The 23,494-nt window shown below is 51.7% G+C and overlaps 2 protein-coding genes across 2 annotated transcripts; one reads left to right on the top strand and one right to left on the bottom strand.

Annotated features, from left to right (window-relative positions):
- Positions 1–825: 825 nt before the first annotated feature.
- Positions 826–9,851, bottom strand: LOC117650026 (monocarboxylate transporter 14-like). Its single transcript, XM_034393281.1, has 9 exons — positions 9,688–9,851; positions 7,257–9,352; positions 6,848–7,121; positions 6,374–6,385; positions 5,627–5,798; positions 5,399–5,516; positions 5,075–5,296; positions 4,715–5,000; positions 826–4,605 (listed from the first exon to the last, which is right to left on the bottom strand). Exons 2-9 carry the CDS (start codon positions 8,646–8,648, stop codon positions 4,445–4,447), a joined length of 2,637 nt encoding a protein of 878 aa, XP_034249172.1. The 5' UTR covers positions 8,649–9,352; positions 9,688–9,851; the 3' UTR covers positions 826–4,444.
- Positions 9,852–21,467: 11,616 nt separating this feature from the next.
- LOC117650049 lies at positions 21,468–22,425 on the top strand. Its single transcript, XM_034393316.1, has 2 exons — positions 21,468–21,937; positions 22,034–22,425. Exons 1-2 carry the CDS (start codon positions 21,600–21,602, stop codon positions 22,104–22,106), a joined length of 411 nt encoding a protein of 136 aa, XP_034249207.1. The 5' UTR covers positions 21,468–21,599; the 3' UTR covers positions 22,107–22,425.
- The last annotated feature ends 1,069 nt before the right edge of the window (positions 22,426–23,494 follow it).

Genomic DNA, 23,494 nt, shown 5'->3' with positions numbered 1-23,494 from the left:
TGCTCCTACTGCTGCCTCTGGATTATCATGTCGCAGCCGCGGGACTGGACCGACCGCCGGGAGGGCACCATGTGTGTCCCGGGCGTCCGCTGCCCTCCCCTGCCCCACCCCCACCTCGGTGTCGTCCACATGCCGTCACGACCCCGCCGCGCGCCGCGCCGACACCCTGCATGCCCCTATGCCCCTGCCGCGCGCTCCTCGCGAGACGCTGGCGGGGACGCTGTGCCCTGCCGTGCCCTGCCCTGCCGTGCTGCCCCGCGCGCCCATCCATCCACACTACGCCCCGCGCCCCGCGTCGGTTCACACTTGGCGGTGGCTGAGCCAGGCAGGCACGCCTCTACGTGCAGCGTTCTCCCTTTCATCTGGAGTCACTTGTTCTGTTCCTTGTCATGTGAGCCGAACCCCCATCCCCCTCTCTTCTTTTCCGCCCCGCCCTTCTTGCCTCGCAGACTGATTCGCTCTGTCTCCCTCGCTCTTGTGGGACGTCCCGTATGGGTGCGAGTGAGACAGTGCGACGAAAGCTCCTCTCGGAAACAGTCCACAGGGCCTACCCAGCCTACCCCGGGAATGCCAGCGCGAGGATGCTGAATCACTGCAGGCTCTGTCTCCCTCGCACTGATGGGGTGAGAGAGACATCAGCGTCGGAAGCTGTGCTCGGATGTCGAGGCCACTTGCAAACGGCAAGAGCAACATGCCTCCAGATTTGGAAATCCAAGCAAAATACATCTCCCTAGTTTTACTCTTGATTCGATGCTGTGGACGAAGATCGTGCTCATTTCTCCCAAGGCAAAACGTGAGGGATCAGGAAGTCAGTGATAGAATCTGTGCAACTTTGTGTTGTTTATTTCTGAGGACAAATTTATTTATATCTTTTCAGAAAAGGTTGCCCCATTGAAAACGAACAGTAAAAACAAATTATTTGCTTTCAGATTGTTTCATACCTGGCCCTATAACAACCAACCTGGTAGTTTAGAAAAAAAGTGTGAAAAATAAAACATAGTATCTAAAACAGAATGCTAGTAAATCAAGCAAATATAGTATTCTAAATGTTTCTAGGATACATACATTTGCCCTTGAAAAGAATTTTACTACATTGTCACAAACTACACATTGTAACAAACTTACACTCTAAAGTATATTTGATGCCAGTACATGAGATTAAAATGATATTAAGTTAAAGAGATTTTAAAGAATATATATATGAACATATCTATTATGTCACAAGAGCCACTAATGGCAAAACTTTTAGTGACATCTTCAAGGCATTCTTTTCATTTCAGTCCTATTAAGTTTGATTTAAATCTAATCGTTTATTTTGGATGTGGAAGAAAACAGAGGGTCAACAACAACAGTCTCCGATGTTATAACATTCTTCTCAACTCCATCAGCCTTACATCACTCTTACACTTCCTCTCAGCTCACATTCAAATTCCATTATTCCTGTACAACCTCCAGAACATTTTTAAAGGATTATATTTGAAAATTTTACACACTATGAAGAATTTACTTATGGGTAAAGAACAAATGATAGTATAATATTAATATGTATGAATTTTTAGCTTTGTTTGCGGAGGATTTTTGCATGTGCTCTTCACAATTTTTCGGAGAACATTAAAAAAAAAACAAAAAAAACAATACAAATGTGATTACATCAAGCAGCAACGGGGCGGAGACAGTATTGCTTTGGTTGAGCTGGAATTACCCACAGCACATCTCGCTGCAAAAAGCAGAGCTCTACAGTTTCTCACAGAATTTGATCACAAAAACATGATATCATGTTGTGTCAAGCAAATCAATCAAAACCAGGATCTTTACATGTGCGCTTGGATTGGTACATTTGATTGCAGATGTGTCCTGTAGCAAATTTTAGAAAACATTCAGTCACTAGTTTTTATGCAGAAATAAAAATGGTCTAAAATGGACACACAAAACAAAAATCACAAAAAGTGCAGAAGAAGCAGAACATTGAGCATTTGCATCCAAAAGCATGAATGAGTAATACATTTAGACTTTTATAATATTGCTATTCTAATCATACAGTATACTTAAATGACGTATGAGACTTCAAGGAATAATCATAGCAGCTACATCTTTCAGAAAACAGCAGTCATAATCACCAAGAAGTTAAGAAGGTTGCATCAGGAGCTAACAAGCATTTAAGAGTAAACCCACTATTAAATGTTCCCACCAGCATAAAAGAGTGTATCAAAATAGACATGCCTGATTTACTGATTCATGTGCTCTACGAAGTTTATCGAACGTAAAAGTTAAAAATCTAACAAATGAATCACAACCAACATAGTTTCATAGAAGATTCACTCATCGCAATGCCTTCCACAATGCTAGTTCAGATATCCTGTTTTTCGTTCGTTCTGTCATTCAAAAGAAAATGTTCTGAAGCCACTCATAATATCTCGTAAACACTTCATGACAACATAAATTAAATCTTTCATTCGCCTATGCATCAACACAACATATATTCTATAAGTAGAAAGAAACAAACAAAGTATGAGATCTAGACAGTACAGCAACTCCAATAAAGCTCATAGTGTAACAACTTGACTCGTGATCTGCACACTCAACTACACCAAACACATGCATTTCTCAATCATTTTGGTGGTTGAAGTAATCTGATTCAACTCCTAAAAATGCCATTCTATATCAACAAGTTTAAACACTATGCAGAATAAGTGCTAATAAAGCAGACAGCTGAATCTACCGACCAGCAGAGATCAATGTAGTGCAACTTTCCTACATTGACAAAAGAAAACAAAAAACCCTGAAGGAAACATCTTCAGCGATGTCACATGACCCTGATGAGAACATTGGTATACATTGATGACGTTCAACATTCCTATTAATTTAATTTATTAACAAATAGTTATAGCACCCATAGCAGGTTTATTCACCCATTTCACTTCACATTGCTGAACAAGTGGTTACTAAGGATGTTTTAAATTGTTTATGAAGATCCCAAGTAAAAATTCTCAGATACATTTAAAAGCCTCTTCATAGGTTTCAAAAAATTTTGTACACTGAGGAGATCTACTTGAGATACTTATGCATTAAATTTGCAAATTCAGAACACAGATTAAACAGCAATGACATTAGGCATACATAATTAATAAGTCTCTTTAACATTGATTTTTTTAAAAGGAGAGAGCTTTGTTTGTTTGTTTATTGTTCCTTTGTTAAATTTTTAGGGGGAAATTGCTGAATATAAACAACTGGAAGAAGGAATTTCTTCCAAAATTGAGAATTGTCAGTGTGCATTCTCTCTCACCTAAAAAAGCATCAAACTTCTTTCGATCCATGTAATGCATTTAGCTTTTAATTTTACTTTCACTACGGTACTGGTCTCTCTACCAACAGTAAGACTTGACTAAAATTAATCAACTCAAATATAATAGGTCAGGTGTGATAATAATAAGACCTAGCGAGTTAGTATAATACAGAACACTTAACAAGAAAATAAAAGGAAACTAATATGCAAATATTGTATCACATTAAGAGACAAAATGATTGCCTATCGTACAAAAAAGAACAACACAAGCACCATCCATAGATGAAAGATTCAAAACATCAAAGAATCTGAGACTGAAAACTCTGAATGAAGGTAGAATGTCATCAGATCATTAAATACAGAAGGGCCAACACTACACATCACATATATGAAAGAATAAAACAAAACATTATTTAGGAAAGTTCTTCTGAACGTCATTTTGAATAAATTTACTTAATTGAGATGCATTTTATTACATAGAGAAGCTCAAGACCAAATACTTAAAACATGTTAAGGAAATCCAGGGCCAATTTTTTTTTTTTGCATGATAATTCCTTATAAAATGAATATTTTATCATTCCACAATATACGTAGTTGAGGTACTTAATCTGTAGACATTGATTGCGAGATTAGGATCACAAAAAAGGGTACGTCTCTATGAGAAAAACCTTACAACCTCTAAATATTAACATAAAGGTCATGGATTCAATGTCATGAGATTATTTAGATCATGAAATGGAAGAATAACTCTTGGCAGTTTTTAATTACTATCTAAAGACAATGTTACAAATAATTTATCTTGAAGATACTGTACCATTAAGGTTCACAATTACAAGTTAAATTTGAAACAAGTAAAAAGTAGTTATTTACTTTAGAGAAAAGGATGTGAGAGAATATTTGAATAATATCTAATACAGTGCAAGTTCTTCTAAGAGGTAAAATCAACTTTGAAATTTCTTTCTCTCCTCCACTCACTGACAAAATGTTACTCAAACCATTACATGCCTAAATTTAATACTTAAACAATACTTAAGTAACTTTCATCATATATAGAATGAAACATACAGCAGAATGCTTGAACTAAATATTAAGATTGCATAATGCTGATGCATTAAGTACAATTATGGATAGTCTGTCATTTGAATGCACTGTACAATTTAGTTAAGCAATGCTTTCTCGATCCTTCTCTAATGTGGCATGTCCAATAATCCTTCTGTTTTTGGTGATTGGTATGATATAGCATAACACTCCAGAGACAACAATCCAGCCGGCAGCCATGTAGAAGGATGTATACCACGAACCAGTGACATCAAATAGCCATCCTGAAAAATACAGAAATGGAATTCACATAAAATCCATAGAAACTTGACTGCAACACCACTTCACAGAGCAATACTTCAAAGTTCAAAGAGAAAAATAAAAAGCAGTTACCTGCAATGGGTGGTCCAATTAGGTTGCCAATTCCTTGACACATAAGAATCAGACCATATGCTAGTGTAAACCTTTCCAAAGGTATAAGTTGAACAAGAATAACAGGTGTAAAAGAAAATGTTGAGGCAAAAAACACCCCAAACAGAGCAGATGCTGTGACGAGCAATGGCCATGATTTGATGCACAGAGGCATAGCTGCAGTTGCTAGACCACACATTGCAAGACAAACGGCGTAAGTCTTTGTGACATTCATCCAAGGCTGGTCGCCAGCCCACCCAAGCACAATCTGCAAAAAAAGTCACTAATGACATACAGGACAAACAAAACAAAAATATCTAACGGAGCCCTCAATCAACTCACCATGCCAATGGTATTAGTTATGCCAATCACACTGAGTAGTGTTGAGGCATCAGAGGGTTCATAACCAAGGTCGCCAACAAAGTCCGCCAAGTAGAAATATGGTACAATGAACCATGTGAATAGAAGGATTGTGCTCAAGGACATCATCAAGAAATGTAACTCCAGAAACATGGAAAAATCTACTATTCCTCGGAAAGGCTCCAGAATATGGTCATACCATTTCTATAAATCAAAATAAATATTATTTTAGAGAAAGTAGAGAAAATAACAAGTACCTGATTACTTTTAATATAACAAGGAGATGAATAGATTCATGTACATTACCTCATCATTTTCACGGGCAATAGTGGTCATTGAGTTACGGTATATGTCTGGGCAAGATGATGCTCGAAGACGATATTTATGAATGTTCAGCATAGCACCACGGTACATGACTGAATTTCTGCAACAATAATTTCAAATGAACAAATCTGTGGGTGTGTTTAGGCAGATGTGTCTAGGACACATCTATCTAGGAAAGAAGGAGGAAACAGTGGGGCATAATTATGGTACCTGTGAACTCTGATATTTTTTAGGTAGTTCTGAGGAGGAGTATTCACGGAAAATTGCCTCTTGAGCCATGGTGTGTCACCTGGGGGAGGCTTTGTTAAAATGCTCTTTGGTAGTTTTGATGGAGACCTAACCAATTGTGGCTTGACATCACTTTGAGAAAGTAGCGGAACACCTGTAATGTGAACAGACATATTAGTATTGATAAAACTACCAGAAATCACGGTGCCACAACACATCTAGTTTATAGAGAGTTAAATGTGGATTGCAAATAAATATAAATTTCTACTGAGAATGAGCTATAACTGTACATAGATGTATTAAATGTACATGAATTTATAGAATGTACTAATACATATTCTATATGATTTGATACCAATGAATGAAGATGGTAGAAAATGTTATAGAAAATTCAGGATAAAACCAAAGCTGAGATACACAAACTGAAAGTCTGGTATGAAGCTACATAGTATCCCAATACAAATAAAACACTGGTTAATTGTCTCGCCATGACCAATTTCAACACTAAATTCAACTTTTAACAAATTGTGACACAGACTCTAAAACATACTAAGCATTGAAGCACAACATAAGCTTCCTACATTTTGTGAATTTGAAAAATTGATACAAAGCAGCATGACATCAAAGCTGTTGAATGAGGCGACTACTTGGTGATTCAGCAATATACATTTGCTGTGAGTGTAGATATGCTCTATTCATCTGTGAAGACCACTCCATATTAACTCTTACCTGGGACTGGTCCTGAAGCATGCAAAGAGATAATTACCCATTCAAATTCTTTAATCTTTGAATAAAGAAAGTAATTATCTTTTTTTGCAGTGACCATATTGTATCAAACAAAAGACAAGTGATTTCAGAACCACTTTAAGTGGGGACAAAAACTTTCAAATATTGTCTCAAAAACAAAAGACAAAACGTTAAGTCAAAAATATTGTTTTCAAAAGCGCACAAAAATACATAAATTGTAACCAAAATACTAATAGCTAATAATAAGAAGCAATCCACATTGTCACAGAGAAATTTGCAAGAAATGCAATGCGTTCCATATTTTTATACACTTTTTGCAACATTGCTGCTATAAGAAGGTCAGCTGGCAGACACACACTACAGCCTGTTTTGTTGAAACTACTAACAATGCAATGGAGTATACATTGTCCCATAGATCACATAAATTCGGCAAGACATCATTAGGGCAGCACATACCTGCTGGATCTGAAGTAGGGCTCATGACACCCGATGTAGGTGGTGATGTAGCCCCAGGTGAGGTGATGGCTGCAGCGACAGCTTTCTTGGCTTGCTTGAGACGCATGGACATTGTAACAGGGACTCGGGTAGGGCCACTTACACTTTCCACCGGAGATTTATTCAGATTGTTGAGACTTGATGAGCGGCACAAGAGAAGACTAGGATAGTTCTCAAGAACCACATTAAATAAGCGCTTATTGGAGCTCAATGACTCTAGAACTTCCAAAGGCACCTGAAGACAAAAAAAAAAACAAAAAAACATGCATTTTCCAGAAACAGTTATCGAGCTAAATTTCAAATACAAAATTGGGATTGAAAAAGTCAATAAAAATAATTTAGTTCTAAACCTTTAAGAAAATTGTTTTACCTTTTCACTTTGACGAACAAATGTTGGCAAATTTACAACAGAGTGGAAAGATGGAGCCATATCCCCATTTGAAGTTTTTTCAGGGATCTCCCCATGTGAGGGTACTCCACCAGTGCTTGTGTTGAGTCCAGCAAGAAGATACTCAGGCGTTTGTCCAGTCTTCAGCATTCGCCTCAACTCCTCTACACCTGGAAAGTCTTGCTCAAACTGACTGCGTCCTGAGATTGAGCCACATGATGAGGCACCTCGAAGAGATTTGCTGCCTCGTTGCAAGTTGGATTTGTTTTGCTCAAGGGTGTACCATTCTGGGTCTCTCATCAAAGCTCCGCAAACACACATATTAAAGAATGTGCCAGCAAGGAGGAGAGTTGTCCCACGCCACCCGTAAGTTTCAATAAAGAAAGTTGTCATTGGGGAGTACACAAACGTACCGATGCCTGTGCCACAAGCACCCAAACCAGTTGCAAGGGTGCGTTTCTTGTCAAACCAAAATGCAATACTCACAACAGCCGTCACATAACATAAACCTAATCCTAGGCCGGCTATGACACCAAAAGTGAAATACATTTCAACAATTGTATTGGAAAACGCAGCAAGCACAAAGCCGATTCCAGAAATGAGGCCCCCAATCATTGTCATGACTCTGCAGCCATAGCGATCAACAAGTGCACTACCAACAGGCCCCGATAAAAGAGGTACAGCCATAAAAAGACTACCTATCCAAGACGTTACACTTTTGCTCTCTTGAAAATGGTTTAAGAACTCTACGTAGAGAAGTCCAAATGAAAATGATATGCCATCAGCAACCATACTTATGAACAAAGAAGACAGAACAACAACCCAACCCCAACCCCCATCAGGGATCTTGGGCTTCTTCTCATCTTCACTATCCTCTTCATCATCAGATTGATGGCTTTTGCTGCTCATAATAGAGTCATTATCATCAAGAGGCAAGACGTTTCCATCTTCCCCGAGAAAACGTACATTATTTTCTTCTTCCTTGTCTGACGAGTTTTTGTTAGGAGAATCTCCATCTCCCCTTGGAGAAGTGGGAGACTCTGCTTCTAGCTTTTCTGGCAAGCTCGCTGCAGAGCGATGCAAATCATCTCCATCGTACACTGCATTGTATGCAGGTGGCGGAGTGGCTGGTATATTAGGGGGCTCATCCCCAACACTTGAAAGAGCAGGTGAATATGTGAGCGAATTACTTGGACTTGTTTGAGTTGGAGACTCTCTACCAATTCCACTACTACTAATGGATTTGTTTGGTGATCCAGGGGCTGATGGATTTGCCGACTTTGTGGGCATAATAGGGCTGACAGTGGGTGAGCCATTGTTCCATCGTACAATAGGTGCGGTACCTGTCTGCTCGCTTACTTCAGTTGGTTCCATTCTTGAAGAGCAGCTTAAGATTTGTTGTTCATAATATGATATTTCCTTGTAATACACTTCCTAATGTAGCACTTAAAAATTCAGATATTACTTGTATCTTTTATCACAGCTGAGGTTTCCAACAACAACAAAAAATACCACTTGTCCTAATGGTTGACAATATCCTAATATTTACAGATATCAAAGGTTTATCACAGGATGTTATGAAATTTAAAATGGCAGCATGTTGACTCCACTGTTTGATCAACTACAATTAAACCTCTTACGAACTCAAGAAAAATATAATAAGAGAAGAAAAACTGCAGCCAATAAATTTAAGACAATTTAAATTGAGCTAATTACAAGATAAATTGATTTCTACAAAATTCGTGAGAGGGTTCAGTCTGTGTCCATCTTCGAGGCCAACCTTGAAGATCTTGGGAAAACCGCGATAATAACTGATCACTTAACAATTGTCTCTTCTTCCAAGATTCTGTTGAACACGAAACACTTTCTGAAGTACCAGCGACACAGGACAGTGGTGAGATGAATGGGATCGAACGGGGCTGCAGACTGCTCATCAATGACCGGCAAGTGAGGACACTTGAGGAAAAGAGCAGAGCCAACGAGTGGCTGTCGAAGGAAACTGCACAGGTGGGCCAGCGCCAAGTAGTTGAAGCGCTACTGCGATAAATCGGCAGTACCATATAAGTTGATGTTTACACCTGCAACAAAAGAAAACAAAAGATTTGTCAGTAAAAATGCAAAGCAATTATGCTGTCTTGTGCAAAGGCACAGGGGCCACAAGAATCAGGGTGGGCCCCTCCTGCACTCTGCTTCTGCCTCCATTGACGGCCGAGCCCAAGGAGCACCGAACTAATACTGACAAGTTTGGTCCAGCATGACAACGACAGCGGCGGACCAAACAGGGGAAGAACGCACGACGCGACTAAGAAAATCTTCGAGAACTATGGCCCTTTGAACATGAGACAAGTTTTCATTCATAATTCTCGTCGTTTACAAACACTAGACAAACAACCCCCACTTGACTGGAACCCACCCCTTCGCTTTCAAGTTCCAGACCCGAAGCCGACGTCGCTGTTCGATTCCACATCCTCGCCCAGCTGCAAAGGCCTTCCACCGGTCACCTCCGCGACACGGGACCGCGGTGCGAGTCCACTTCTTTCACAAATCGCGGAGAGAGAAAAAGGGAGTTGACAGGTTACCGACCCCAGGTCCCAGCAGAAAGCAGAAGCAAACCGCGACGGCAGCGCGCCTGCTGTGCTGCGGCGGGTGGCGGAAGCTCGCGCTGGAAACGGAAAGGCAGGGCGCGGAAGGGGTTGCGCGGGAGCAGGGAGCGCCACCGCGACGCCAGCTACGCGCACCGCGCGGGGAACGGGGAAGGCACGGGCACCACGACGTCGGCGACCGGCTGGCGGCTGGCGGCTGGCCGAGCTAGTGCTAGAGCAAGGCTTCCTCCCTGGCCGAGGTTCGGTGGATGACTGCCGGAAAGGAAAGACGCGAGCCAGGCCAGCCGGGCCGAGCCTCGCCGTGCAGGAGGAGGAGGACGAGGCGGAGGAAGGGGACGGGTGCGCTCGGAACAGAAAAACGAAAAAACAACAACGACAAGAACGATAAGCCGTCACCGGCAATGGCGTGACGACTGGGAGGCAGGACCGCACGTCTTTAGTTCGTGAGTCTCGAGACTGCTCGCGGCGATATGCAAAGCCGCCAACGTATTCGGACTCTCTGTGACCTGCGCGGCGATCGTCGACCCTTGCCGTGCACCGCACACCGTGCACACCGTGCACCGCGCGCTGGCCGAGGCCGGACCGCGCCGGTTTTGGTTTTATGGCCCATGGAAAAGGCTAATGGCTCGCCCGACGCCATGAGGCACAAAAAAGTGTCGCGAAATACCTATGTCCGTTGCACCTTTTTAAACGTTTTCCGAAAGGGCAACTCGAAAGATTTATTTGCTGAGCGAGGCGGTCCCGGGACCTGCCTTCGGCATGCCGGTCCAGCGCTCGTCATACACCTTGTACCGTCAACTACCCCAACTTCGGACAGCGGCCCCAACTTTCCTCGAACGCTCAAATAATCTGCTTTGACTTTGTACAGGCTGCTCGGCTCGTTTACAAGGTGTCCAAAGTTAGCGTACCGGTTGCAGCTGGGATGCGTCCAGCCTCGCCCTCGTTCCCAAAGGGGTGGCCCGCCCCGCGCCCCGCTGCCTGATTCCGAGGGATCGTTTCGTCGCTCTGTGTCTCTCGCACTCATGGGGCGGGCCGTAAGGGTGTGAGAGAGACAGAGCGACGAAACGGAATCAGGCGGCTGCACACGCACCGCGTCGGGCTGCCTGGCTGACTCGCTGAGCGGCGCGTTCGCGTTCTCGGCGCTGCCTGACTGCACGGCGCACGGCGCGCCGTGACTCACGGCCATGGCCGCACCGAATGCGAGCGCCGCGAACGCGGAATGGAAAAACACCGCGACGAGCACCGCGACGCGCCGGTCCGGCCGCATACCGGCAGGGCGAAGCGCGAAGCCTGGCGAGGCGTCCTCCTGGCGGCCTGCCTCGATGGTTGGCGCAGTTTGCAGAGCAAATTTAGAAACTAGCAGAAGCCTGCGAGGACGGCGACGTTGTGCTCTTCTTTGATCAGGACGGCGCACACCAGACTAGAGAGGCTGGCGCACGGGCGGGCGCGCCCAGCGTCGCCTCCGAAGCAGTGGCGTGCGCAGAAATTTCGAAGGGGGGGGGGGGTCGAGCCATGCTTTTTGCCTACTTTCAGGGGGAAAGTGACGCAATTTGCCTACCTTCCAGGCGGCTGTCTAGTGGTCAAAGGGGGGTCATGACCCCCCTGCGCACGCCACTGCTCCGAAGGATCGTCTCGTCTCTCTGTCTCTCTCGCACCGTGAGTTCGACAGTGACAGAGCGGTGAAACAATCCTTTAGCGGCAGGTCAAGTAAAGGCAGGGCACGGCCCAAGGGTGACTCCGGGCGCTGCCTCTCGTTGCTCTGTCACTCTCGCACTCATGGCGCGTCCTGAAGGGTGCGAGGGAGACGGCCGCTCGGGTCACGGGGTGGAGCAGTGCGGAGGTGCGACGGGCATCCCTCCAGGCCGACGTGGTACGGGACAGGGACAGAGAGATCCAGTCCAGGGGACCCGGCAGGCGCCGCCGTGGGGGTGAACCAGTGCGGTCTGGCTGTCGGGAGGGGCGGGGTGGGGTTGCAGACGTCGAATCGATGCCCCCCAGTGACGTCATTCGTGGGTCCGTGACGTCACTGCCGCCGCTGCCGCCCAGGTCCACCTGCTGCCTTAGGCCGCACCGCCGCACCGCCCTCGGCTCGGCAGCGCTGCGGCGCTGCGGCTTTGTGGCGTTCACAGAGCACAGCAAGCACAGCATGCAGCCGTCTGAATTCCGAACACTGCTTCGTCGCTCTGTCTCTCTCGCACCCTTACGGAACGTCCCATGAGTGTGAGAGAGACAGAGCGACGAAAGCAGTGCTCGGAATCTGACGGCAGCACCGCGGCTGTCGGGCCTGCCGCCTGCAGGCATGCCGAGATGGTGGCGTCACTGGCGGCGCGGTTCGAGGCGGCCACTACACTGCGTACTGCTGTGCGGTGGCAGTGCACTGTACACGCCGAGGAGAAAGGGAAAGTGTTGGTGGGCGCGGCCTCGAAGGGGTGGGCCAGGCGCCGGACGCGGCGCCGCGCCACTGTTCGGCACTCGGTGGTCCATCGGCGGCGTCGCCTGGCGTGGCGCCGGCCGAACCGTACAGTCTCTGGCGCTGCGCTGCCGCCGCGCCGTCGGGCCGCCTAATGCCTAATTGGATCCTGCAGGGAGTCCGTACAAAGTACAAGGCGCCTTGTTGCTCCCTCGCCGTGGATCGCACGGATGCACCCCGTTCCTCCCCCACCCCCACCTCCCCTTGCCGCATTGGAATCGTTTGTCATGCAGGCCAGGCGGCGTCCAGGCCGCGCTGTCCCGCGCTGGATGTAGTTATTCGCAGTTTGCATACTTTGTCCAAGTGGAAAAATATTATACGCAGTACAGCAGTACTGCATCCAACGAGAAATATATTATTTACAGTATGGCTCGGAAAATTCGTATACTGCATGGAAGTGCTTAAAAATTATCTGCAGTACAGCCATACTGCGTCCAACGAGAGAATCGTTATGTGCAGTGTGGCTCGGAAAATTTCTATACTGCATGCAAATGTCCAAAAATTAACAGCAGTACAGCCACACTGCATGCAATGAGATAGTCATTATGTACAGTGCGGCTCGGAAAAATCATAGTCTATGGAAAAAATTGCATACTGCACATTTTGCCAGAGGCTTTACTCGCGGTATGCTTTCACTACTTAGTTTTTCAATATCGTATTGAAGATAAAACAAGGAGCAAAGAATAACTATCATTAAATTGATATTAAGGCAGGCTAGTTCTTAAATTGCGGAGCCTACTAATGACGTTAAAAAATTGAACACGATTAAGTTGGGTGTAATGTTAAATGAGTAATAGCAATTTTTCAACACATTGACGCAACAAAATTCATAAGATGTAATAATTAGCGGCAAAAGCAGCCGCCTGCCGGGAGGAGGTAACGCGCGCGGGCGCACAGGTGGCACCGACGCGGCGGGAAGTCCCAGCTGCGGCACCCCAACCTTCAGCAACTCCAGCGGTAGCGTAGTGGACACGATCGCGGCTACCATGCTACCAGTGCGGGTTCGCAACCCGATAGAAAATTTCGTTTTTTCAACTTTTTGGCGTTAGGCCCGAACTCTCGCGTAAGATTTGCCCCGAGTAGAGTAAGATCTGCCCCCAGTAGAGTAAGATCTGTCCAGAGTAGAGTAAGATCTGCCGCGAGCCCGTTAGGTTAGGTTAGGATAGGTAAGGACGATTTAGTTTTAAAATTTACGGAAGCCTGGGAAGCCTCCCGTCGGAGCGCACGGTCATCCTCCGCTCCTCCCCTCCTCGCACGCTGCTGGCGCTCGGCAACACAACTCTGGTACGTTGTCCTGTGTAAGCCTTCGCACCGCAATGCTGCTAGATTCCCTCAGTCTTGAACCATTCAAACCACCCCAGCATATGTCTGAATGGCATCTATGGCGACGATAGTGGTGGAGGAGGAAAGGTTACTTTGAAAAGAAATGTGAACGGGCTGTGGCTTTCAGATCATACTCTTTTCCACATCGCACTGTGAATAAGGTATTTAGCAGACGATGCAGTAAGTAATCCATTTACCAGTTATGAACAGAATTACTCTTTTTTTCAAGCCGTACTGCACATAGTAATTTTTTCGTTGGATGCAGTATGGCCATACTGCAGTTAATTTTTGGGCATTTGCATGCAGTATGGAAATTTTCCGAGCCACACTGCACATAACGATTCGCTCGTTGGATGCAGTATAGCTGTACTGCAGTTAATTTTTAAGCACTTCCGTGCAGTTTACGAATTTTCCGAGCCGTACTGTAAATAACATATTTCTTGTTGGATGCAGTATGACCCTACTGCACATAGTAGATGATCCGTTGGACGCAGTATGGAAACTGTATATAGTCATGTCCGGCCGCGCTGGTCACCTTGACCGCCGAACGGCCGAACCGCAGTCCATCATCAGAAGTGGTGGCATTCAGCATAGCTGCCTTCTTCCTGCGCACCGCACCGCACTGGCTGACCTACCCGCTACGCCCCCACCCCACCCCTCGCCTTGATATCCGGCTGGTGCCCTTGCGAGAGGGGCGGGCCGGTGCCCCTCCCCACCCCCACCCCCAAATCCAGTGACCTCCAGAGAAACGGCCTACGCCGCCGCGTCCACGCCTTGCGGAAACACTTTTCCCAGTGGCGTTGCCGCCGCGTTTTGCCGCCCCTCTGCGCGCACCTGGCGCAGGCAGTGGCGACGCCGATTTCGCTTCATCACGAAGTGTGCGTGCGAGCGGCGTGGCGTGCCGATCTCGCGGCGCGCCCCCGCCACCCCCTCCCCTTCCTCTCCCCCTCCGCCACCCCCGCACCGCCGATGTTCCGTCCTTGGCCGTGCCAGCAGGACCCAACAACACCACCCCCCTACCCCGCCCCCGCCCCCTGGTCCTGGTCCTGGTTGGAGAGCTGTATTTCTTTCTCCGTCACGCGCGTCACTCGAATCCACCATTACGTCGCGGAACACCAGCGGAGGCCGAGGGATGGAGGATATGGATTTGGGACGAGACGAGAGAGCACCCTGTCCCGTCCCGGGATGGCAGCTCGGGGACCTGCCTCTCTCTTCGAGAGGGAGGCGGGTCGGTCCCAATTGGAGTTCCCCGCCCGTCAGTCCCTCTCGCACTCATGCGGCACACCCCACGAGTGTGAGAGACACTCTCGCTCCGGCGGCCTTGCTCGAGGGCGCCTGGAAGGTAGGCAGCCGCCACGGTTGCGCGTATTGCGGGCCGGCCCGCCCCATTACCATTACCACTAAGGGCTAGACCACACATGATCGTATGCCCCCGGCGCACAGTCGTGGGCCAGAAGACCGGTCATCGTCATCGTCATCGGCGCTGTTAGGCCTCAGCAGACCTTTAGCGGAGGCGGCCAAAACTCTTGACGCGTTTTGAGCTCCAGAGTCGCTAAATGGGACTCGAATCGAACGTGTGACCCCACCAATGGATTCCTCGTTCGGAGAGCAATCCATTGGTGGGGTCACACGCTCAGTCCGAGTCCCATTTAGCGACTCTGGAGCTCAGAACGCGTCTAGAGTTTTGGCCGCCTCCACCGGTCTTCTGGCCCACTGTGCGCCGGGGGCTTTGCGCAACGCTGCGGCCTGCGGCTTGCGGCTCCTCTCATCGCTCCGTCTCTCTCGCACCGAGACGGAACGCCCCGTGAGTGCGACGAGGACAGAGCGACGGCATGGTGCAAGGGCAGCGCCGCGTGTTGTCCTCGTGACGTCACGCAGCGCGTCGCGTTATTTCTGCGCGTTGTATGTATTTCGATCGCACGTGTCACGCGGGAAGCGAATATAGCCGGGCGGGCGCCGCTAGCCGCGGGGAGGTGAGGCACTGCAGGCTGGCCCGACTGGGAGGTCTCTCTCCCTCTCGCACTCATGCGGCGTCTCGAGGGGGTTTTCATTCACTTCACTCCCACGCCAGGATTTTCGTATTCGTCTCGGTACCTAAACTGTGATGATTAAAGTATATTGAGGTATGTATTCGAAAATATTGTGCCTGCTGTCTCGTCCAGCCTTGACCCTTGAAACCTTGAACCTTGAACCCGCACATACTTCACGGCCTTCATGGCCTTGGCTTCGATCACCAGCAGCAGGCAGGAGGACTCTTACGACCACGACCTAGCTCGCCACTCGTCGTGGCAGTGCCCCCTCCGTCCGCCAGACCGCCAGACCGCCAGACTCACAACCCTCGGTCGTTGCACATGACGCCGTGCCCTTGGACAAAAACACCCCCACCCCCCGGACGGGGCGCCACAGCGCTGTGCCGCAGCAGCTAGCGGAGTGCATCGCAGGGGGTATTTATACCGACATGTTCACGACCACAGCGGAGGCGCCGCCCCTACGGCCGCATGGGCGATTGGCTCGGAGCCCCCTTGCCCCTTCCCGCTCGTCCTTTGTGGAAGTGCACTGCACTGGCAGCGCGACAATGATCTGCTCGCCGCCATGAGCGACAATGCATGCACGGCCTGCCTGTGCCTGGCCCCGGCGCCGCCATGCGCACGCTTCACCAGGCTTCGAACCACGGCCGCGTCATGGTGGTGCTGATCGGCTAGCCTGCAGTTGCGGCACGCGCGCAGCCCGCGCTTGCAGACTGATTCCGAGAGTCGTTTTCGTCGCTCTGTCTCTCTCTCGCGCTCTCATGGCGCGTCCCGTAAGGGTGCGAGAGAGACAGAGCGACAAAAACGACTCTCGGAATCAGTTAGCGGCGGCTCCACCCTTCTCCCCCGCGCTGCCGCGACCGCCAAGGCTCATCGACGGCATCCTGATTGGGGCCTCGCGGTGCACGTGCAGCGCGTCAGCCTCATCGACAGGAGCTGCCAGTCGAGGAGCCGGGAAGAGGACCGGGTGTTACCGCGGGGCGGGGCGGGGCGAGGCAGATGCATCGCATGCCAGGCGCACGCCGCCGCCGGAGCCATCGCCGTCGCCGTCGCCCGCCTCCTCCACGCCGACGAGCATTGGGCTAGGCAGGCCAGACGGCAGGCTACCACCACACCGTTCCGGTTTGAACCGGTGCCGCTCCGAGACCAAGAACCCCGCCCCCCTCAATACCTCGAATGCGCCCACCGAGCCGCATCCACACCGATAGGTGTAAGTTAGTGCCCGGTGCCCGCACCGCGCCGCACCGCCACATCGCCGCAGCGAGTCGCCTAGGTTCCCCAGGTCGACGAGGCGACGCCGCGGCGCGGTGCCACCTGCAGGTGTAGTGGCTGAGAACGGCACAGCTGGGGCGGCCTGGGCGGGGGGCTGGGGCTGGGGCACGTGCGGGCGGCGCAGCTGGCACACCTAGGCGGCCACGTGACACGCCGGGCCTCGGCATGGCAGCGGTGAAGTGTGTGTTTGTGTGTGTGTGTGTGTGTGTGTGTGTGTGTTGTAGGTGTGTTGTGTATGAGTATGTAAGTATACGCCTGTGTGCGCGCCGCCACCCCTGGACGCGGCGTGCGGCGCACGTATACTTGGCACTTGGCATTGGCACGGCGCCCCGCCCCGCCCCGCCCCGCCCCGCCCCGCCCCGCCGCCTCGCCTCGCCTCGCCCCGCCCTCGACACAGTGGCCCGCAGCCTCTGGCGTCCAAATGGGCGCGTTTGCTTCACGTGATTTCGATTTTTGCTTTTCGCGCCATTAGCATGGCTGGTCCGGGCTGAGCCGCGGCCGATCTAATAAGGCCCGAACAGTAATAGGCTTAGAGAGGGGGAGAGGGGGTGGGGGACTTTGCTGCCGCTTTGTTGGCGTGTGCCTCACAGTGCCCTTTACTTTCACTTCCTGTGTTGCCACCACGGCCCTACGGGGCCCTGCTGGGCCCTACGCTACGCCCCACAGGCGACGCCGGGCCAAGGCCGCCGTCGTGGCGAAGGCCGGCGAAGGCCCAGAAGCTGCCGCCCCTTCCGGAGCGGTGCCAATATTAGTTTTCATGGAATTTCGGGTTTCTGGAAACGCTTCGGCCAGAAATATAACGGCGGACGGCGCGGGGAAGGGAGCTCAGCCACAACAACAGCCTGCCGATTAGGCAAAGTCTCGACACGTCTGTTCACCCGGTTGCCTACTTGGAAGGCTGACACGCCGCCACCGGTGTGCGGAGGGTCCGCATTTTTGCCAACGTTCCTGTCATTGCTGCGCAGCGTTGGCTCGGCCAGGACGAGGGTCTCGGTGAGGCCGAGGCCGAGGTGCCCTGTGACTGCGCCCTGCGCCGCGGGACCCTCGTTAAGGTTCCGGGCGTCCCCCCCGGGTCTCCGAGGCCACGAAGGACCAGGGCGCACCAGTTCGAACCAGTTTCATCCGGAATCATCCCGATACCTGCCCAGCCACGCGTTCCCTGGCTCCGCCTGGCTCCGTGCGGCTCAGGAGATCCCTGGGGAACAACAGGGCCTCCTAGGGCAGGGCCGGCGAGGGGAAGGGCGGGCGGTGGGGAGACGCGGCGCCGAGATAACCCAATCAACGCCACGACGACCCGGCCTCGAGTCCAGCGGCCGGATGACGCCGGCCTCAGATTTAGACCCTCGGCGAATTTTGACCCTGCAAAAGGATGCTACTGCTACCCTCGCTGGTTCCGGGCCCCGGAAGCTCGCTGCAAAAGAGGTTCTCATTCGAGGTGCAGCTGGGTCCTTGGTCCTTGAACGGCCACGACGGTGCCCTCCGAGTCGGGTACCTGTTATCCCGGCCCGCCTGCCGCAACAGGTCAGGCGTGCTGACGTCCGGCTGCGTCGTCCTCGACGTCAAGCTGGCGTCTGGCGAGCCATCAAACGGCGCCACGCCACGACAAGCACCCCGAGGCCGCCGTGACCCGTGACGCAGGCCAGGGCCGCCGGCCGGCCAGGGCGCGGCCCCGCGGCCCTCTCTGGAGGAATGGGGCGACGGACGGCCACGCGCGTTTATGGAGACAGGCGGTAAAGACCAGTTTAGCGAGCGCCTCGTTGGCCATGCGAGGCGGAGGGGGGGGGGCGGCTCGTCATGGACGTACCCCCATGGGGTGCATCATGGGGGAGGCCCCGGACCCCGAGACGACGAGGGCGTCGTTCCACTGATTGACTGCGTCCGAGGGCCGAAACGGACACGCAGACGACACGCTCATACACAGACACGCCCACAGCGCGCCCCAAAACAGAGTTGCTGGAAAAAGTTCGCCGGAAAAAATAAAGTTCGCAGGGAAAGTCAATCGATTCTTCTCAAAAATAATAAGCGCTTGCCAGAAATAATGAGGGTCCTTTCACACTGCCCCACAGGGAAGGACGCCAGCAACTTCAGCGTGGCGGGGCGGGGGGAATCGTCGCTTGGCAGGCGGCGACCCCAGGCGTGCTCATCTGATTTTGGTAATTCAATACTTTTCTTTGGTGGGGCAGTAAAGAAAGGGGGAAAGGGGGCGTTTCAAAGCGGCTATGACAGCAGCAGCAGCACTCCCGTTCGAGTGTTTAAGTTCTCTCGTTTTCTGCGCCTTGCTGCCGCCTCCCTGAGAGGAAGACAGGATCCAGGGCGGTTGGGGGAGGGGGAAGGGGGCAAAGAAAAGATGCGCCCCGGATGGCGAGAGCAGGCAGCGTCGCGCGAGAGAGTGTCCCCGGCACTCTCGCAGCACTACACGGCGCGCTCCTTGGAAGCACTCTCCCCATCCCTCTGCCTCGCCTCTGCTTCTGCAGCAGCAGTCTGATTTCGGAGGATCGTTTCGTCTGTCTCTGTCGCACTCATGGGCCGCCCCCTAGGAGAGCGAGAGAGACAGAGCGACGAAGCTGTCCTTCGGACTCAGGCAGCTGCAGCCGCTGCGGAGAGGCCGGAGAGGCGAATGGTGATTTCTGGCCCGAAATTGAGAATTCAAGAAGCGCCGGGTGTGGCGTTGGCACCCGTTTTGCCTCCGTGGCTCTGGAGGCCCTGGAGGCCCTTGCGGTAATGGGACCCGTCCTCCACCTCGTTCTCCAGGCCCTCATCCTCATCGCCGTGCTCATCCAGACCCACTGCTGGCACACTGCTGGCCAGGACAGCGCGCGAAACGGCCCGGGATCCCATCCCAGTTAGCGGTGGAGCGCCAAAAACCGGCGCTGAATTTTTCATCCAAGTTGGAGAGTGCTTCTCGAGCGCCCTCTGTACTTCCCTCTTCTCCGAAGGCCTGCCGAAGGCCGGCAACTTGGACCGGGGTTCGCGAAGTGCTGACGAGGGCCTCGCCCTGGCCTCGCCCTGGCCTCGCCCTGGCCTCGCCCGGGGAAGTAATGAACTGCGGAATCATGCGCGCGTTTCTTTGTGAGGTTCCCCGTTCTTGCGTCTCGGCGGCCAGTGTGGCGTAACTCCCTAACTCCCAGCGGTCCCGGTGCCGGCGAGTAGCGAGGCGAGAGCCCTTACAGAAATGGATTTGTGGAAGGTGGTCGATAAGTGGTACTGCGGACCACTTTTTCGCCCCTTTTCATACCCCTTTTGACCAAAACCACCCACTGCGACCCTCTTCGTTCATTTGAACCCCTTCGTGACCCCGTTTTCTCCTCTCAAAGAGACGAGGGGCCCTTTTCAGTACCCCCTTTTTGCTGCTCAAGCTCAGGGGGTCCTCCAACGGACGTGGACCCCTTTTCTTCACGCGAAGGGGGTCCAAAAAGGGGTGCCTTTGACGCGATGCAGAACGGCGCATGTGATGACTCTCCATGCACGCCACCAAGTTGCTATTCAGAGGAGTGACGGTCACGATGTCGCGGCTTTCCAAGTCCTGCAAAGTCCTGGTTTCTATGAGAGGATGGCGTTCTATAATTAGAATCTGGTTCTAGCCTCAGGTCTATCGTAAACTTTTATATTCGCGCGAATTATTGTTTCTGTAACTGGAGAAAGAAACCGCGGACCTGGACCTGGGGAAAGGAAGGGGGGGGAGCGATGTCGCAATACTCTTCTTTTTTCGTTTTCGGATAGGGGCCCCCCCCGGAAGGAAAACAAGCCGGCGTTGTAAGTCCAGACTTGTAAAAGGCAATGGGCGGCCCGGGGAAATTGAAAACAAGAAGCGCTGTGGCTTCAGGTGTGGCTGGGGTGGAGGCCTTCGGTAATGGGACCCGTCCTCCACCTCGAATCCCGCCCCTCCCCCACCCCGTGTTTCCCCGCCCTACGCGGACATGCTGCCGGCCCCCAAACCCCCTTTTGGGGGGCCCACCCTTTTTCTTTGGAACCCGACCCCTCTGACCCCCTTTTGGGGGAAACCCCTTCCGGGTTCGCAAAGGGGTGCTGGGGGGCCTCGCCCTGGCCTCGTGGTGCATCGGGGAAGGTACCGTGGGGAACACCCTTTTTTGGGACCCCGCTTTCTCGGCCCACTGGGGAAAGCTCCCAACACCCACGGTCCCGTCCCGGGGTAAGGGAGAAAGCGAGCTGACCCAGATAAAAAGAGTTGGTCATAAGTTTCGGCTGGTGGCAGGGCTCCAGGGGAAGCCTGTTGCACTTGAAGGCGTGAGCGTGTGAGCGTGAATATGTAGGTTGGTGTGCGTGTCTGTCTGTCTGTCTGTCTGTCTGTCTGTCTGTCTGTCTGTCTGTCTGTCTGTCTGTCTGTCTGTCAGTCTGTCTGTCTGTCTGAGTGTCTGTTAGGCACTGTGGCCACAGTGTGGCGTTTTTGTGCGTGCGCGCGACGCGCTAATGGTCGAGTCAGCACGCTGCACACGTTTGCGCGAAGAAGGCAAAAGGCAAAGAAGGCGTTTGCAGAGTAGCATTTCGTGTCGGCCCGTCGCGCCGCGTCGACGTTGTGCTGGCTGCATCAACACGAGCGACCCAAGAGGCTTTTCGTCGCTCTGTCTTGCCACAGACCCGCTGCCCAGTTCATCAAGTCAGCGCCTCCGTCATGCCCGGCCGCACTCCAGACATCATCGTGCTGCCCAGCGGCGAGTGCGGGCCGCGAGGCGGGGCGCCACAGGACGGGCGGCGCCAGGAGGCCATCCAGCCGAGCATCCAGCCCGCCCAGGAGGCGGTCCGGGAGGCGCAGCGACCGCGGAAGTCCCCGCCCGTCCTCATGGCCACCATCCCCACAGCCACCATCCCCAGGGACACCGCCACCGCCAAGCGGCTCCCGGACGCGCCGCAGCGGCGTCTGCAGACGCCGAGGAGGACTGGCGGCAGGCCTCCTTGTTCCTGCACGAGGACTTCGAGGAGGAGTGTGCCTGGCTGGCATATGGAGTTTAAGTGAGTTTCCCTCAACAACATCCATTTGCCTGTGTGCTTCATCGTGACCCTGTGTGTGCGGACGGAATACCGATACCTTGTACGCCTTCTACGTAGGCTCATCGTCACCCTTCCGCTGGAGAGCGTTGGCAGTGCCCTGTCGCGGCCCCGCGGCGGGGCCTGGATATAACGACCCGTGGGTGCCTCTTCAACGACCCGTGGGTGCCTCTTCAACGACCCGTGGGTGCCTCTCCAACGACCCGTGGGTGCCTCTCCAACGACCCGTGGGTGCCTCTCCAACGACCCGTGGGTGCCTCTCCAACGACCCGTGGGTGCCTCTCCAACGACCCGTGGGTGCCTCTCCAACGATCCGTGGGTGCCTCCGGCCTCTCCAGCGATCCGTGGGTGCCTCAACGATCCGCGGGTGCCTCTCCAAGACGTCGTCCGCCATCGACCCCCCCCCCCCTTTTCTTCTCTCTCAAAATTCGAATTATAACAGTTTGCTTTTATTCTTTGTTTAATTTGACCCTTTTTTTCTGCGGGAATTGAAGACACCAGATCATGAGTGAACAGCTGCACAAAGGAAACCGGGGCCTCAGTGCCGAAACAGTCACTCTAAATTGATTTTGGAACACGAGAAGACAATAAATTGACTTTAAAGCATAGTCACATTTTTGCACTCAGACACAGTCTCTCTCGTAGCCCTGGGCCTCGCCATAACGACCCGTGGGTGCCTCTCCAACGATCTGTGGGTGCCTCTCCAACGATCTGTGGGTGCCTCTCCAACGACCCGTGGGTGCCTCTCCAAGACGTCGTCCGCCATCGACACCCCCCCCCCTTTCTTCTCTCTCAAAATTCCAATTATAATAGTTTGCTTTTATTCTTTGTTTAATATGACCCCTTTTTGCTGCGGGAATTGAAGACACCAGATCATGAGTGAACAGCTGCACAAATGAAACTGGGGCCTCAGTGCCGAAACAGTCACAATACCTACATTGATTTTGGAACACGAGAAGACAAATTGACTTTACGTAGTCACATTTTTGCACTTAGGCACAATCTCTCTCCCAGCCCTGCGGCATGCCCATCGATTGCGAGAGAGACAGAGCGACTCCTTTGAAATAGGACCCGAAACTCGATCTCACTCTCACCTTGTCTAACCCTTTGCTCCTAAGCTAGCCGCCACAAGTTTGCAAGCTGACAACATTTGAACTCAATATTACGACACGCAACATCCCCAACGATCATGAATTTCGAAAATTGTTCCCCTTAACTTGCAATTTACTGAGACCACAGTGACACCCGAAGATCCGACCTGCAGAGTCTTTTTGCGTGGATTGAATTGAGTTGTTGCTCGGAGTGGCATGCAGTGGGCGGGGTGGGGCGGGGCGGGCGGGGCGGGGCGAGGGGGGCGGGGCGGAAGGCGGGGCGGGGCGGGGCGGGGCGCTCGGCGAGGACTGTGCGGCTGCGTGGCACTGACAAGGGTTGGAGTTGGAGGCGGAGAGGGACTCGTCTCTGCCAATGGATCACACACCAGCGGCACACTTCAGGCTGAAGGCTTCAGCCACCCGGCACAAC

Source organism: Thrips palmi, unplaced genomic scaffold (assembly GCF_012932325.1).
Source record: "Thrips palmi isolate BJ-2018 unplaced genomic scaffold, TpBJ-2018v1 HiC_scaffold_4, whole genome shotgun sequence".
Classification (NCBI taxonomy): domain Eukaryota; kingdom Metazoa; phylum Arthropoda; class Insecta; order Thysanoptera; family Thripidae; genus Thrips; species Thrips palmi.
The sequence above is the reverse complement of the archived record's forward strand: the minus strand, read 5'-3'. Positions and strand labels throughout refer to the sequence as shown.